Source organism: Odocoileus virginianus, chromosome 12 (genome assembly GCF_023699985.2).
Source record: "Odocoileus virginianus isolate 20LAN1187 ecotype Illinois chromosome 12, Ovbor_1.2, whole genome shotgun sequence".
NCBI classification, from domain to species: Eukaryota; Metazoa; Chordata; class Mammalia; order Artiodactyla; family Cervidae; genus Odocoileus; species Odocoileus virginianus.
Window position 1 is genome coordinate 32,426,561 of NC_069685.1, and position 16,580 is coordinate 32,443,140.

A 16,580-nucleotide genomic window follows, 5' to 3' on the forward strand; every position below is an offset into this window, starting at 1 on the left:
TCTGATCTATTTTTCCAGGATTACTCTGGACCAAAGGCAGATGTGGAGACACCTGTTGGTGGCTTGCTCAGGAACCTAGGCAGAGAGGGAGACTTGGACCACAGTCGTGGCACCAGAGAGGATCAGAAGCTGTCTCTTCCTGGATGTGTTCTGCAGGTAGAATTGTCAGAGTTACCTGACAGATCAGGTGTTCAGGGTAAGAGATAGAGAAGTCAAGGATGGCACTGACATTAGTGCCCAGTGATGGGCTTGCTGGGATGGGGAAGGCTATGAATGGGAATGGGTTTTATAGAGAGAGATTTGGAATTCAGTTTTGGACATGTTGAGTTTGAGATGAATAGTAGGTATTCTAGTGGAGAAAAATGTTTACTGAGCACTTACTATGTAACAGACATCACTTAACCTTCTTTCCCTCTTACTAATGCTAGTAACCACAGAATTGGAACTTGAAAAGTACTAATTTATTTGAAAGCTAGGAAGTGTGTTACAGTAGTTTCAATAAACCATTATTCTCAATTCTAAAAGGTATGGAATCCAGAAAATGAATGTAGATGTACATGTATGAGAGTAATATAAATCTATCTTTTGTTAGTGGTAGACCACACCTCAAGACCTTTCCTGAATGCTATGTACATGAACCAGCATAGCTTAGGACCTTAATAAGATAAGGGACTTAATAAGCATTTGTTGCTACTAATGAGTGATGCTAATTGTTTTAAAGATGGTTTGTGCTGGAAGTTTGACCCCTTGGTAGGAATCTAAATAGCAAAGAATTGAACAGAGTTTGAAAAAGCATAGTCAACATTTTTAAATAGTTTGATTTATATTTCATCTAGACATTTTGAAATCTCAAAAGAAAGTGAACCAGTGTGAGATACATACACATAATGAAAAAGATGGGAGGAACCAGGTTTCTCCCTCTTGGAGTAGGTGGCTATAGACAAGCCAGCATGGAAGACTAAAGTGGTTCATGTGACACTGGTGGATTAGGGTTGGAAACATCAGCATGTACTCGTTTTTTAATATAAAACCATACACATGGTTAAATATGGAACTGTTTATAAATATGTGTATATATATTCAGGTTGGTATATGCCTATATGCCTTGCCCTGTCAGGTAAGACTGCCCAGAAGCAAACACCCAGATCTTGGTTTCTAATACCATTTTCTAAAGGTATTAGAAGGAACCAAGCTCCTTAGAGAAATAGCTCATTCTAGGCTGGAGTAGGAAATATACAAGATGAGCCTGGAGCACTCTTAGAGGCCATAAGGAAGTACTCAAAAAAGCCCACACTGTCTGAGCATGAAAGCCAACTGAAAAAGCTCCCAGTGGTCAAAGCTGAAACAATTTCAAATACACAGCAAAGTTTTGGATTATAACCCAAAGCATAAAATTAAATACCCATGCACATATACTGATATAAATGATTAAATAAATGAATGGAGAATAGACAAATTTCTCATACAAAAGAATTCCAAATAATTTATGTAGCTACTTCCTCAAGGAGAGGGGAGTGTAAATGACACCCATCCCCACCCCCCAATCTCTTAAATGTAGATTGTGTATAGTGACTTTCTTCCAGAGAATGCAGTACAGAAAGGGGTGAACAGGAGTAACTTTACAGTGGAGAGAACACTACCTCAGCCAGGTGATCACCGTTAGTAGTAGTAGTGGTAAGTCGGTTCTCTAACATGATACAATGAAAATATGGCACTCTACCTCTGTGATCCACCTCCCAAATACTTATCACACATGTCTAATCAGGCAAACCCAAACTGAAAGACCTTATTTGACTAGTACTCCTCAAACTGTCAAATCAAAAAAAGGAAAGTCTAAGGAACTGTCAGAGCGTAGAGGAGACTGAAGAGACAGGATGACTAAATGTGGTATCCTGAACTTAATCCTGGAACAGAAAAAGAACATGAGGTAAAGCAAGGAAATATGAATAAAGTGTGAACTTTAGCTAATAATGATGTATTAACATATTGATTCATTAGTTGTGACAGAGGTACCATGCTAATATGTTAATAGGAGAAGCTGGGAATGAAGTATATAGATGCCCTCTGTATTGTATATTCACAACTAAAACTATTCTAAAATCAATATTTTTAAAACCTGACCCTAGTGCTACAGTGTAACCACAATAAGAGCATCTTTCAAATAACTGAATTTAGTGACTCTTGTTACATCATGATGGATAAAAGCATCTCATTTATTTTTGTGCTCTAAAACATCCAGATACAGATCATTTATTTATATATACATATCCACATGATTTCACCAGACTATAAATGCCATATGGGTAATTGTCTTCTGTTGTTTTTCTTCTATTGCTGTATCAGTACCTGGCACATAGTAAGTGATCAATAAACATTTATTAAATTAATGAATAAATGAAATTATTTTATATAGGCTATACATTCAGTGACACTGCAAAATCGAAATAAACGTTAAAGAACTAAGACAAAGGAAGAATTCAGGATAAGTATTGAAATATAGAATATAGTCTCATTTTTATGAACTATTTAGTCCCTGACGAAACTAAGCCAGTTGGTCCATTTCAAGAATTTGACTAACAATATCTGTGAGGATCTTTATGAGTCAAGATGACTGGATTCCAGTGTTGCCTTGATCCCTAACTAATTTGTAACTTTGAGCTCTTAACCTGTCTGAACCTTACTTTTCTCATCTATAAAATAAGATTGGATTAGATGATCTTTAAGATCCCTCCCAGTTTTTAACAGTTTTTAAGCCTTTAAACAATCTTAAAGCCCTGGCACACTATAAGACAAAAAAAAAACTAGAGTAAATTCTCTTCTCCTTCCCCCCTCACCGCAATCTCCTGTCCTTACGTATTGGCCTCAGAATTCTCATGCACTTCAGTTAGGTTGACCCTTAGGGCCGTTCCACAGTGCTGTTTTTTGGATTATTCATTCTTTTACAGTACTTTGATGTTGCAGTTTTAACTTATGAGTTTGCTCAACATGAATCCAAAAATGCTTTTGCCTACCCCACTTCTGAGAATTAAAGACAGACATGATGTCAGTATCAGTGTTGACTATTTCAGTACAAAACAAGACACACAGTGTGTGGAAAGTTAAAAGTAAATTTAATCTTAATATTGTAGTATATATGTAGCCTGTGTAAAATTTTATATGATTGATTTCTAAAAAAAAAAAACACAGTAGTTTTGAATATGCAGTAATGTTTGCATCTAATCTAATGTTAAGTGTCAGTTGCTCAGTCATGTCCTACTTTTTGAGACCCCCATGGACTGTAGCCTGCCAGGCTCCTCTGTCCATGGGATTCTCCAGGCAAGAATACTAGAGTGGGTGTTGCCATTTCCTTCTCCAGGGCATCTTCTGACCCAGAGATCAAACCCAGGTCTCCCACACTGCAGGTGGGTTCTTTACCTTCTGAGCCACCAGGGAAGCTTTTTATCTTTTAAAAATGATTTTTTTCTTTAAGTGATATATATTGCTCTTTAATTGCTGCATTTTTCTGACAAATGTAATCAGTATATTTTGCCAATCTAAGTGAACCCTCAAAAATCTCTTTTCCTTTACTATGTAAGTTTCATTTCATTAAAAGGCCCCTCAAGCAAGAAAGTTGATAAGTAAAAAAGTATTTTACAGTAATTAAATGTGTATCCTCAGATAATATAATTTTTGCATATTTCACTTTTATGGATCAACACAGGTCACATACATTTTAATACTAAGTTACTTTGTTTAGGTTATCACAATATATCACATAATACAGAAAACAATGTGCAATTTTCTAGCAGATAAAGATCAGGCAAATTTTTTCATACCAGTGCTAACACTGAGGTTTGGTGATTTAAACTTAAGCTCACAGTTAAACTCATTACATGCAATTTTTGAACACTGAAGAAATCAAATTCTAATATTTGTTATGGACCTCTGTTGCTCATAGCAACAAAATTTATCTTGCTGTGGAGTGGAATAAGGAGTCTGTTGTGTATTAAGGAATACTCAACATCAGGCTTAATTTATGCTTTGGCAGATAAATAAAGTTACTGCTTGTACATTTATATTTTCTAGCTTCGAAGAGGGGGGAGAAGACCCTTAACATGTGAAGATGTTGGGGGAAAAAAAAGAGGTATACAACTTAAGTCTTATTTTTATACTCTCAACTGGTGGTAGGCAACTTAATGTGACGCCTAAAAACTAAAATGTTTTGTTATCCAGAATGCTTTTTCTGAGGGGAGGGAAGTAAGTTTTACAAATCCGTGTAGGAATCACACACAGGGGGAAATGCAGAAGAACCCAGGGATGTGCCATAACACAGCTGTTTGAAATAGGGCCTCATAGAAGAGTGGAAAGAATTATGCCTTTGGCAAGTTCAAGTTCGTAAACGCCAGTGTCTCTACATAATAAGGAACATCTGCATCCCCATGTGATGGCTACCGGTCACAAACTTGGACTTATATGCAAAGTCGTCTTTTTTTTTTTCTCACATGCCCAGTAGTCTCTGGGAAGTCACCTGAGTGGGTCCCCACTGACATCCCTAGCTATGGGGTGTCTCACCATCATGATTCATCTCAACCCAGTAAATGTTGGCAAGATGATATTAATAACTAAGGGTCAAGACTTTTAATTTCCGATCTAAAAGCTGCTGTTGACAGCTCAATGCCTATGGACCTGGCTCCAAGAAATATGCCACTTACTGAACCACCTCCTTGGTTTGGGAGTAGGGACACTTACTTTTTCATCTGAAAATTGACACAGCCCACCCAGACTAATCTGAAAGAGGATGGCTGCTGAAGCACAAGGCAGAAAGCCATACAAACTGAATGGTAAGACTAGAGATTAAATCATGAACTTGGCAGGAATAGCTTCTAGGACGGGAGCTGGAACAACTGGATCTTGGCTGGTGCCATTCCTCAAAGAAAACTGATAAATCCTGAATTTTCCATTTATGTATAACAACTGTGGCTTTGTCCCTACAGAGTTTGTGGTAAATATCTGAGCACTGCTGATTTAACTCTTGCTATACCAATCTGAAGGAAGTCTGTTGTATCAGGAATTAACACATATCTTAGGGGACAGAAATATATTTAAGACTAAAAATGCTGTGACCATAAATATTGTGAAAGGTCCTGCTTATTAGCTAAGGGAGAAGCTAGAAAACACTGTTCATTTTAGAGTAGTTTATGCTTCTGATGGTACAGAAGCAAGTTTGGGACACTTAATAGATATTTACCTAGAGAAGGGGTCAGAATACTCTGAATTCTAACTTGTATTCTGTAAGAATGAGAAGAAAGCTCAGTTTTTAGGTCTAGTGTCATAAATTTTCTCCTCTTTTACAACCCCAGTAGTTTCAGAGATGCACTTGTAGAGTAGCTTCTCAGCCTAAATATCCATCAACAGATAAATGGATAAAGAAGATGTGGCATATATACACAATGGAATAGTACTCAGCCATAAAACAGAATAATGCCATAGAAGCAACATGGATGGACCTAGAGATTATCATACTCAGTGAAGTCTGTCAGACAGAAAAAGAGAAATACCATATATCACTTATATATAGAATCTGAAAAATATACAAATCAACTTATTTACAAAACAAACAGACTCATAGAGATAGAAAACAAACTAATGCTTACCAAAGGGGAAGAAGAATGAGGAGTTTGGGATTACAAATACAAGTTACTATATATTGAAAAAAAAAGCAACAAGGTCTACTTTATAGCACAGAGAGCTATATTCAGTGTCTTGTATAATCTATAAGGTAAATGAATGTGAAAAAAATGTGTGGGTGTATGTGGTGGTGGTTTAATCGCTAAGAATTGTCCAATTCTTGCAACCCCCAAGACTGATCTGCCAGGTGCATGTGTGTGTAAAACTGAATCACTTTGCTGTATACCAGAAACCTAAACAACATTAGAAATCAACTAAACTTCAATTTAAGGGAAAAGTTTTCATAAATAAAGTAGAATAGCTTGTTATCATCACTTTAGGTAATTATAGAGCTTTTTATCATTACAGATGAACCTATGTTCCAGCCTATGTTCTCAAGATAAATAACCCCTCCAGTGACGATCTTACAGGACCAGCAATGATTACCAGGTTACTAGATCATCTAATCTCAATAATGGAAAACCACAGGGTAAGAATCTGAAGTCACTCACTGAGCCAGACTGAGACAGACATAGGAAAGTCTGGACTTTGAAACCATTTTGACTAGTGTTGTCCATAGTTAAAGACAGAAGCTAATGTAATTTCCTTTCTTATCTCCACCACCGTTACTGTCTGGTGGTGGCCAAATCAACACTATTACAGAAGACAAAGTGATTCATGCTGTGTGTGTCTGTCACATCCCGAGGTGAAAATACTGGAGTTAACCTTACATTCACTGTCCTGGAAATATTTAGCATGCTACTTCAGTACATTCCCAAGTATTACATCATCCCTTGAGTTGACAACAGGCTTGTAAGCAAGAACAGTGGAAGACATGCAAGTAGTCTTCATTCCCTTTTTTTTTTTTGCCTAGGAAAGTTCATCCATTCCCCTTCTTTATCCACTACCTATATACTGATGACACCGAGGTCAACACAGACCTCTCCTCTAAAGTCCAAACACAGAATTCCAACTATGTAGTTACACATCTTCACCTGAATTTCTCTTAGCTTAAATTAGATAAGACTAAATTTGAACCTGTATTACCTTTTCCTAGAACTTGCTCTTTTCCTCTAACCCCTTTCTCATCTACCTCTTCATCCAAACTGGAAAACCAGATGTCATCTTTGACTTTTTCTTTTATTCCAGTTCTAAACCTGATCAACTTCATTGCTCTATCCTGTTATTGCCAGGTTCTTATCACTTGCTTGGACTATTCCCATAGCTTTCTAACTGGTCTGTCTCCGCCAGTCTTGGCCCCCTCCAATCCATCCTCTACATTGCTGCAGGAGAACTTTCTCAAATTCAAATCTGATGTGTCTCTTCTTAAAACACTTCACAGCTTCCCATGTTCCCATGTTGCTGACTGCAACATGACACATTAGATGCCTCAGCAGACAGTTTACCTACCTCCCCACATCTCTTCCCTGCTGCCTCCTACTGCCTTTGCACCTTACACTCCCCAGCAGGAAACTGCACTTCTAGAGAGACTCCTAGTAAGCGTCCTGCATCCATGTCTCTGCATGTGCTATGTCCTAAAATTACCCATAACCCAGTCTCCATTCAAGCCTCTTATAGGTCATCTTCCCCAGTTAGACACATTTAATTACTTCCTTTCCTATATTACTATGCATGCATGCAAGATAGAAAAGGAACACATCAATCCCCTTACATGTTACTGCAAATACTTATTTACAATTCTGCCTCCCCAGGACTACCACTCATTTAAAGGCACAGGCCATTTTGCATTCAGTTTTATAATCCTAATGCCCAGCACAGTATCTAGTACACTCAAAAGACACTGGCTATTCTTGAAGATCATTCTAAAAATTATTCAGTTACAAAAAGGGAGAGAGAAGGCACCACTACACCTAGACTTTTATTTATCCTGCAAAAATCACAAACATAATATCACAATAAATATATCTTAATCACATGATCAGTGAATAGTCTTTTTCTCTGTATGTTTCAGTCCCTTCAGAAATCCAAAGATCATGTACAAATGACCAAGAGGCACATGAAAAGATACTCAACATCACTAATTACTAGAGCAATGAGGTATCACCTCATATCAGTCAGAATGGTCGTTAATTAAAAAAAATCCACAAACAATAAATGCTAGAAGAGGGTGTGGAGAAAGGGGAACCCTCCTACATGGTTAGTGGGAATATAAATTGGTACAGTCATTATGGATAATAGTATGGAGGTTTCTCAGAAAACCAAAAATAGTTACCATGTAACCCAGCAATCTTACTCCTAGGTATGTATCTGGAGAAAACCGTAATTCAAAAAGATACATGCCACCCCCAGTGTTTGTTGCTATTTACATAGCTATTTACATAGCCAGGGCATGGAAGCAACCTAAATGTCTATCAACAGAGGTAAAGAAGATGTGGTATGTATATACAATGAAATATTACTCAGTCATAAAAATGAAATAATGCCATTTGTAGAAACATGAATGGACCTAGAGATTGTCATACTGAGTGATGTAAATCAAAGGCAAATATCATAAGATATCGCTTATATGTGGAATCTGAAGAAATAAAATGAATTTATTTTAAAGATAGAAACAGAGTCACATATGTAAGAAAGAAACTGATGATTACCCGGGAGGGAGGGCTACATTAGGAGACTGACATGGACATACACACGTATAAAACAGATGGCTGTAGGGCCTACTGTATCGCACAAGGGCTCTACTCACACCCCACTGAGCTGATGGGAAGGGACTCTTAGAAAGAATGTATTCTGTGTAACTGGCTCACTCTGCCGTAGAGCAGAAACTAACTACGCACCACAAAGCTAATTAAAGAGGAACCCAAAGAGCTTCACTCAGAAAAAAATCAAAAACTATCCGTGTAAGCTCAAAACACCAGTATTGTCAGGTACCCTTCTGTGAGGCAAGGTAGAGCTTCTAACTGCTACTGGTATGGTATCATGGCTGCGGGCTGTATACACACACAGGTACATGTCTTTTCTACTCCCACAGCAACACAAGTAGGGTCTCTGTCTGTTATACGGCTCTGTTTCCCTGCATCATTCCCCACGCAGTCTGGTCAGCAGACTAGAAATCCCAGTTGTAGTAATAATGGTGAAGTTGACAGAGAACCTGCGTTAATGGAGAAGATCCTAGCCAGGAGTGAGGACCCTGGAGTGGCAGTGATAAAAAGTTAAAAGTCTCTGCTCTTAAATGAGCTTATATATAAATAAGAACAGGAGGAGGAGGTAAAATTTTTGAGCACCTACTATGTATAAGAGACCCTGATTTTGGCACTTGATATAAACTAGTCTGCACAAAAACTGAGATAGGATCATTATTGTCTCTATGTTATAGCTAAGGGAACGAACTCTGAACAGTTTGCCCAGGAACTAATAAGTGGCAGAGCCAACATCTGTACCTAAGTGAGGAACCCACAGGCTTTCCTGGTGACGCAGAGGGTAAAGTGTCTGCCTGCATTGCGGGAGACCTGGGTTCAATCCCTGAGTTGGGAAGATCCCCTGGAAAAGGAAATGGCAACCCACTCCAGTACTCTTGCCTGGAAAATTCCATGGACGGAGGAGCCTGGTAGGCTACAGTATATGGGATTGGCAAAGAGTATTCTGTATAGTGTTTTGTATGTCAAATTTGAAAGAAGCTTTAAAAACTCATACTCAAAATTTTATAGGTCCATCCCAATGCTCCTCAGACAACTGCACAATATATTTTTATAACTAAAGTTTAATAACTAAAAAAAAAAAAAAAAGTTTAATAGCTTTGCAGCAAAATGCAGTGAATTAGAGTGCCTACTCAGGAGTCAAGACAGTCAAGACCGCCTGGCATGCCCTCCAGACTCTGCCTCACACAAGCTGTGTTTTCTTGATTACTTTAATGCTCCCTCAGAACTATAGTTTTTGCATCTGTGAAATAAGAATATAATACTCTATATATATGAATGTGAAGATTAAGTGGTATATTTGCAAAACCTTAATGAAGATTTAATAAATACCAATACTAGTAAATTCACAGCAATAAAAGTTAAAGAAAAAAATATAAATACAGAAAGCATTACTTACCGAAGCCAATAATCTTCCATCTTCTTTCATAGCAAGATAACGGTTCGCACACACTCCTTTGATAGACACAACCCCTCTCTCTTCTGCTTGAAGTTGTAGTTTGACTGTAAGTAACAGAAAAATTACCTTTGTAGCATCATAGGAAAATGAGGCATCTACATATACATTTATGCAACATGCAGGGAAAAGACAAGACACGTGGGCAACCAGCCAGTCCACCCTGGCAAGGAGCTGGGGGCTGAGGTGAAACGTCAATTAAATTCTATTAGAGCAAATGACCCACTGGAGCACAAGTGCCTCCAGACTCCCTTCTCACTCCAGTGTCAGTGAGCTGATAAGAGGGACAGATGAAGAATTTCTCTTCTTCAATAGGTAATTACCTCCACTTGGCCTTGTTAACTAAAAATTTTTTTTTGAGTGAATATATCTGAAGGGTACATAAACCAATTAAGAGAATTTTCACACTACTGCTTAAGTTTAAATACTTTAAAAGTTATTTTTAACCTGTTCTTCACAAATAAAATATAATTGCTATTATCTTTTGGTTTGTATTTCCTTGAGTTTCTGCACATCTTATTTCTAGCTTTCCCTTCAATACAATACCAAATGCATTCATCTTTCTTTATGGACAGATTGTGATATATAGATTTTGTTTTTCAACTAGATATTTGCAAAAAAAATAATGTTTACACTTAATTTGCTTATATGGTGTGAAGATCTTCAGACTATAAGATCCTGAAGAGGATGACCTATGTGTTACACTACACTGTCAATATTAAACAGATTGTCAGAAAACAAAAAAATAGATATTACATAAGCATGGTAATGCTAGAGGGACAAATAATCATCTAATCAACTCAGTGAAAATTAAGTTTAAAATTTCTCTTCTGCTATTCAGAGGCAGCATTCTCCAAAATGTATTTTGACTAACAGAGATTACTTTAAAAACAGGTTCTGGGGCCAGTTAAATTTAAGAAATTCTTGGTAAGTCAAATTTACTCTTTACTGTCAAACATCTCAGAACTGTGCTTCTCATAACCTGCATTACAAATTACCACAAAGGGAATCAAGTAAAAAAGGCATTTGTTGGACATTTAATTTTATGTCTGATTCTTCTCAGTGTACCAGTCACTCCAGGTGAAATTCTTCTGCAGAAACTTAAATGATACAAAATAAAAGGAATATAATCAAGTCATGAAAACAAAGTTTTTCACATTATGGAAAAATATAGAAAATAAGATTTATTTTTAACAAATATAAGCAAAATTCTATTAATGATTAGATTAAGTCATATATGAAACTTTTTTCTGGCACTTTATCAATAAACTGTAACCTAGCTCTAGCCCACCATTTTGTACATGTATAATTACTGTTCATAAGGCAGATTATGGATATTAATGTGTGGTCAATACCAGTGACTCAGAAGCAAAAGTAACTGTCATTCATTTATTCATTGGCCTTTCATAGATTCCTTGGGAATTCACGTTTGGATACTGTTATTTGATAAGCCACTAAAAATTAAACATTGTCAATATCATATAACCATAAAAATACAGACTAAAGGTAACCAAAGCCTAAATCAAGAAGAAGCTGGATAATCCACAAAAATCATAGATTTTCTTTAAAAACCCATCAGATCTGAGGTACAAAGAGATCTGAACAAAATTTCACATAAAGAATTCCACATTTGGGGTCCCTTCCCCCCAAAATGAGATGACCTGCTTTCAGTTTTGACAGGAAGAAGAAGAATCCTCCCAAAATGGGGAGTAGGAATAAACCAGCTGAACTTTTACAGACTTGTAATAGCTGCTGCTATCAAAGAGCAATGCCATACCCACCTGCCAGTTCTACAGAGCTTGCACCTAGTGTACAACCACCACACCCAAGAGGCAGAAGACAGAACAGAAGAGCTGAGAGAGCCTTCTGAATCACCTAGGCTTTGCCAAGTGCAAAGCAGCGGTCCACTGAAGGCTGGAAGCAGAACAGAGCTGAGAGCCCAGGAGAAGCACTAAGCTGTCACCAAATGAAAAGGAGGATGGAGAGAGATCTGAAAGGACAAGGCAGAGTTCCAGAGCAAAGTTAGCTCCTGAACGACCCAAACAGTTAGCAACTGGGCCATTTCTGTCTCAGAAAAATGGAATATGGAAAACTACAACCCAAAAGAAGGCAGGAAAAGAGAAACAAAAGGACAAAGAACAACTGCGGTAAACAAAGTCCAAGATGGCAGATAAACCCAAACATATCAATAATTAAATGTAAAGGAACTAAATACTTCACTTTTTAAAGGAAAAAACTGTCAACAAGATAAAAGGCAAAAACCCAACTATGTTGTTTACAGGAAAAGCACTTTACATACAAAGATACAAGCAAGTTGAAAATAATGTGGGAAAATACATAAGTTGCACACCCTAATTATTAAGAATGCTGGTATGGCTATATTAGTATCTGATGATGTGGACTTCAAGGCAACTAGTGTAACTAGATATGAACAAAGTTATTTCATAATCATGAGAGATACCTCAAGAAAAAAATAAACAGAACTGAATTGTCTGAAGCAAAAATTGACAAATCAGTTAGTATATGGAATATAAGAATAACATCGTCAACTAACCTGATCTGACATTTTTTCCTTTTGAGATCAGGTAGGTTTCATTTACCTGAGGCTTCATTCTCTTAACATCATCATTTGAAAACTATGCTAAAAAAAAAAAAATAATAAACTCTGCCAGGATGGTAAGCGATCCTATACTCATTTGCCTAGCTGACTTGAATTGTTCATATCACTTAACTCCAGCTTAGAAGTTCTTTTCCAGAGTTACCATGGTTTAAGTACTGTCAATGGCTCTTGTACTAAAACTACTGGTGCCCCTGGTACTTTTGTTTTTTAAGTCAAGATATAATTCATGTATGATACAATTCATGTAAAGTATTTGTGATTCAGTGGTTTTTAATAGAGTCACAAGGTTGTGCAGCCATCGCCACAATCAGTTTTAGAACATGTTCATCCCACATCTCCTGTGTTCCCAGTACCACCATCCCAACTCTAGGCTGCTACTAATCCACCTCCTATCTCTATAGATGTGCCTCATCTGGATATTTCATATAAAGGTGGTCATACAGTATGTGGTCTTTTGTGACTGGCTTCCTTCATTAGCATGTTTTCAAGTTTCAATCACGTTATAGCCATGAATCAGTACTTCATTCTTTTTTACTGCCAAATAACATTCCATTGAATAGACCACATTTGATTTACCCACCCAGTTTGATAGACAGTTTCCAGGTTTTGGCTGTTATGAATTAATACTGCTACAAACATTTCTGTACAGGATTTTGTATAGACACATTTTCATTTCTCGGGCATATACTGAAAAGTCAATATGGTACTATGTTTAATCATTTCAGAAACTGTCAGATTGTTTTCCAAAGCAACCATTTTACATTGTCACAAGAAATTAAGGGGTCCAGTTTCTCCACATCCAGGCCATTTTTTTTGTAATCCTGGGTTTTTGTTTTGTTCTCCTATTATAGTCATTTTGATTGGGTACAGAGTAGTTATCTCTTAGTTTTCATTTGCATTTTTCTGATGTTGAATATCTTTTCATGTGTTTATTGGCTATTTGTGTATCTTTAGAGAAATGTCTATTCAGATCCTTGGCTCATTTTTTAAGTAGACTGTCTTTTTCACATTGAGTTGTATATGTTCTAGATTCAAGCGCTAATCAGATATCTGACTTGCAAATAAATATCTTCCATGCTGTGGGTTGTCTTTTCACTTTCTTGATGTTATCCTTTGATGCATAAACATTTTTAATTTTCATGAAATCCAGTTTATTGATTTTGTTCTTTCATTGCTTGTCATATCTGAGACACTATTGCCTAACTTCATGAGTCATGAAGACTCATGCCTATGCTTTTCTCTTCAGTGTTTTAGTTTTAACTTGTATATTTAGGTTTTGATCCATTGTGAGCCAATTTCTGTATGCTGTATAAAATACCAAGTGTATGCCATATTAGACATGACTGAAAATAACTGCATTTACAAGTAACAAGAGGAAGAGGAAATATCTCAATTAAAAGAGATGTAAGAAGCATATCATCCAAAAGGGAACTATACTTTATCTGTCTCTATCCCATGCCAGGCACACAGAAATATCTAGTGAACATTTGGTGGATTGAAAGCATCTCACTTGCAAAAGAAAAATGGGTAAAGGAACTCATTGCTATAATGTCCTCGGTATTGTATATTGGTATTATACAGGTGCTATGAGATTACAGAAAATGACATATATTATGTTAGATGAAAAAATCCAAGAATCTTTCTAGGAGAGAGGAGATTTGAGCTAAGGTTTGAAAGATATATAGGAGATAATCTCACAAACAAGGTACAGGGTAGGGAAATTAAAAGGAATGATATTCCAGGCAGAATGTCATTTCAGGACTGAGGCAGAAGATAGCCACAAAGCCTAAACAGCCAAGTCTGAGACAGCTCAAGCAACAGGCATAATCCAGACTGAGAAACCTCACAGGTCAAATAATCTAGTTTCCTCAACAATCAGTTACTATGGAGGAAAAAAGATGGGAGGAGGACCTGAGACTTAAAAAAGGCCTAAAGTTCATACTTTAAAAAACAAAACTAAACTAGAATATTTAAGGATGCCTATCACTGATGAAACTATAAGAAATTCAAAGTATTTAGAAATCTGTGTACTTTATTGGAGAGGGTGGACACAGAGAGGCATCTGGGGTGGCTGGCAAAGTTCTGTTTTCTAACCTGAGTGGTGATTATAATAATGTTCACCTAGTAATAACCCATTCGTGTATGAATTTGTTTTATGTGATTTCCTGTATCTGCATTATATTTTACATTTTGAAAGTTCTTTAAAAAAAATTCTACAATAGAAAACCTTTCTAAATTGGACCTCTGAACCGTGATACAGCCCAGGTCTTTTCAGCATACTTGAGACCACCAACCTATGTTCAGGTTTTGGATGCACAGAAGTCAACAATTTTGATTCTCATGACTTTCTAATGTTGATATTTAAGTCCAGTAAGAGACGTACTTGGAAAAATAGTGTTATCCAAGTTATACATGCTTAAAATTCAAATTTTTTCCCCTCTGCTGTAGCATAAAAAGAAAAGCTGCAAAGCACAGAATTGAAGAACCTTATCATTAGGCAAGCTTCTCTCGTGGCTCAGCTGGTGAAGAAACCGCCTGCAATGCGAGAGACCTGGATGCGATCCCTGGGGTGGGAAGAGCCCCTGGAGAAGGGAAAGGCTACCCACTCCAGTATTTTGGCCTGGAGAATTCCATGGACTGTGTAGTCCATGGGGTCACAAAGAGTTGGACACGACCGAGCAACTTTCACACACACACTTCACTAGTCGTCACTTGGTCCCATCATAATACAGTTACATCTTAAATCCCATCTACAATATCCATAAACAGTTGTCTACTTTTTACTTGACAGTCTTTAGCAAAGGAGAATTTACATGGTCTTTCTAAAATGATTTTGATAGGTAAGCAAAGAAACAGAAACTCTGATCACATTAAGTAAACTACTCAAATGTTCAAGTGCTCAGACCATTAACATCTGACACATTTAGTTATGCAGTATAACCAAAAAGCCAGCCAAAGGATTATTTCAATGTGACTACTATGGCTCAAAACATTTTGTAACTCCTTTTTTGGAATTTGTATCATTTTCTTTTGAATGGGCTCAAAGGATGATAAACCTTAAAATCATAAATACTAACTTGTTAGAGCTATAAAGGACTTCAGAGGTCATGCAGTGCACCCTACTCATTTATAAATAAAGAAGCTGATGTTTAGAGAGGTTTGTCTCTGGTAAAAGAATATGGTTTTTGGAAACAGACAAAAGATAGTCAGCTCTGTGAACATGGAGCTTAAAGAAAAAATCTGCTAGAATAAAGATCTGGTTAATAATAACAAATAGTGGCTACCTTGGATGCACAGGCTGCTCCAGACCCACACAGGAAGACTAAAATGAGATCCAGAACAGTGTGTAGCAGGCAAGAATTAAAGGGCAAAGGACGGAATCCTGGGGAGCACCAACATTTATAGGAGTACAGGGTGTAGAACATGGAAGTGCGGTCAGTCCATGCCAGCCTGTGAGGGTATGTATTACACACGCACCTAACACCTACCTACACCACACACACACGCACACACACTCTCGCTCGCTCGCTAAGCCAGCCTGTGAGGGCAATGTACTGTATACACACCTAGTACCTACCTACACCACACACACAGTCCAAACCAGCCTGTGAGGATATGTACTATACACATACCTAATCCCTACACCACCCCACACACACACACACATGCATACAGAGATTTGGAAACTGAGAGACAAAACTTTACTCTTTGCAAGTAGAATAATAATATGCATTAAAATTAAGACACTAAATCCAACATAATATTCTAGATTGGATTTTGAAACAGAAAAGGGATGTTAGCGGAAAAAGTGGTGAAATCTAAATGAAGTCTGCAAACAGTAATGTACCAGTATCAGCTTTTTTTTTTTAAATTTTGACTGAAGTGCCACACTTCTGTGTAAGTTATGTAAGAAGTTAACTTCCGGGAAAGCTGGGTAAAGGCATAGGGGAACTTGTAAAACCTCTGCAACTCTTCAACAAATCTTTTATAATTACTGCTAAAGTTTTTTGAAAGTCAAAATACAAACAAACTATTGGGAATACTTATCAAGGTTGCCTGATACAAGAATACATAAAAATCAATGGAGTTTCATAACCCACAACAAACTGTTGGAACACGTTATTAAAAACAAACAAAAAGATACCATTTGAGATAATAACTAAAGGTACCAAGGACTTTTATGAATAAAGTTATAAAAGTT

At 37.0% G+C, this 16,580-nt stretch overlaps 2 protein-coding genes across 15 annotated transcripts in view; one reads left to right on the plus strand and one right to left on the minus strand.

The window, feature by feature from the left end:
• The window catches only part of NUDT6 (nudix hydrolase 6), a 77,488-nt gene extending 69,906 nt beyond the window's left edge, over positions 1–7,582 (plus strand). For 8 of the 14 annotated variants that reach the window (XM_070474884.1, XM_070474876.1, XM_070474885.1 and 5 more), the window contains one exon: positions 19–7,582. The gene's annotated coding sequence lies outside the window, so the exon portion shown is untranslated. The remainder of the gene's footprint in view (positions 1–18) is intronic. The other 6 variants (XM_070474881.1, XM_070474877.1, XM_070474880.1 and 3 more) reach the window with 6 other exon arrangements.
• Positions 1–16,580, minus strand: part of FGF2 (fibroblast growth factor 2) — a 57,615-nt gene that overhangs the window by 9,725 nt on the left and 31,310 nt on the right. The window contains exon 2 of the mRNA XM_020913919.2: positions 9,703–9,806. Coding sequence (XP_020769578.2) covers positions 9,703–9,806 — 104 coding nt within the window. The remainder of the gene's footprint in view (positions 1–9,702; positions 9,807–16,580) is intronic.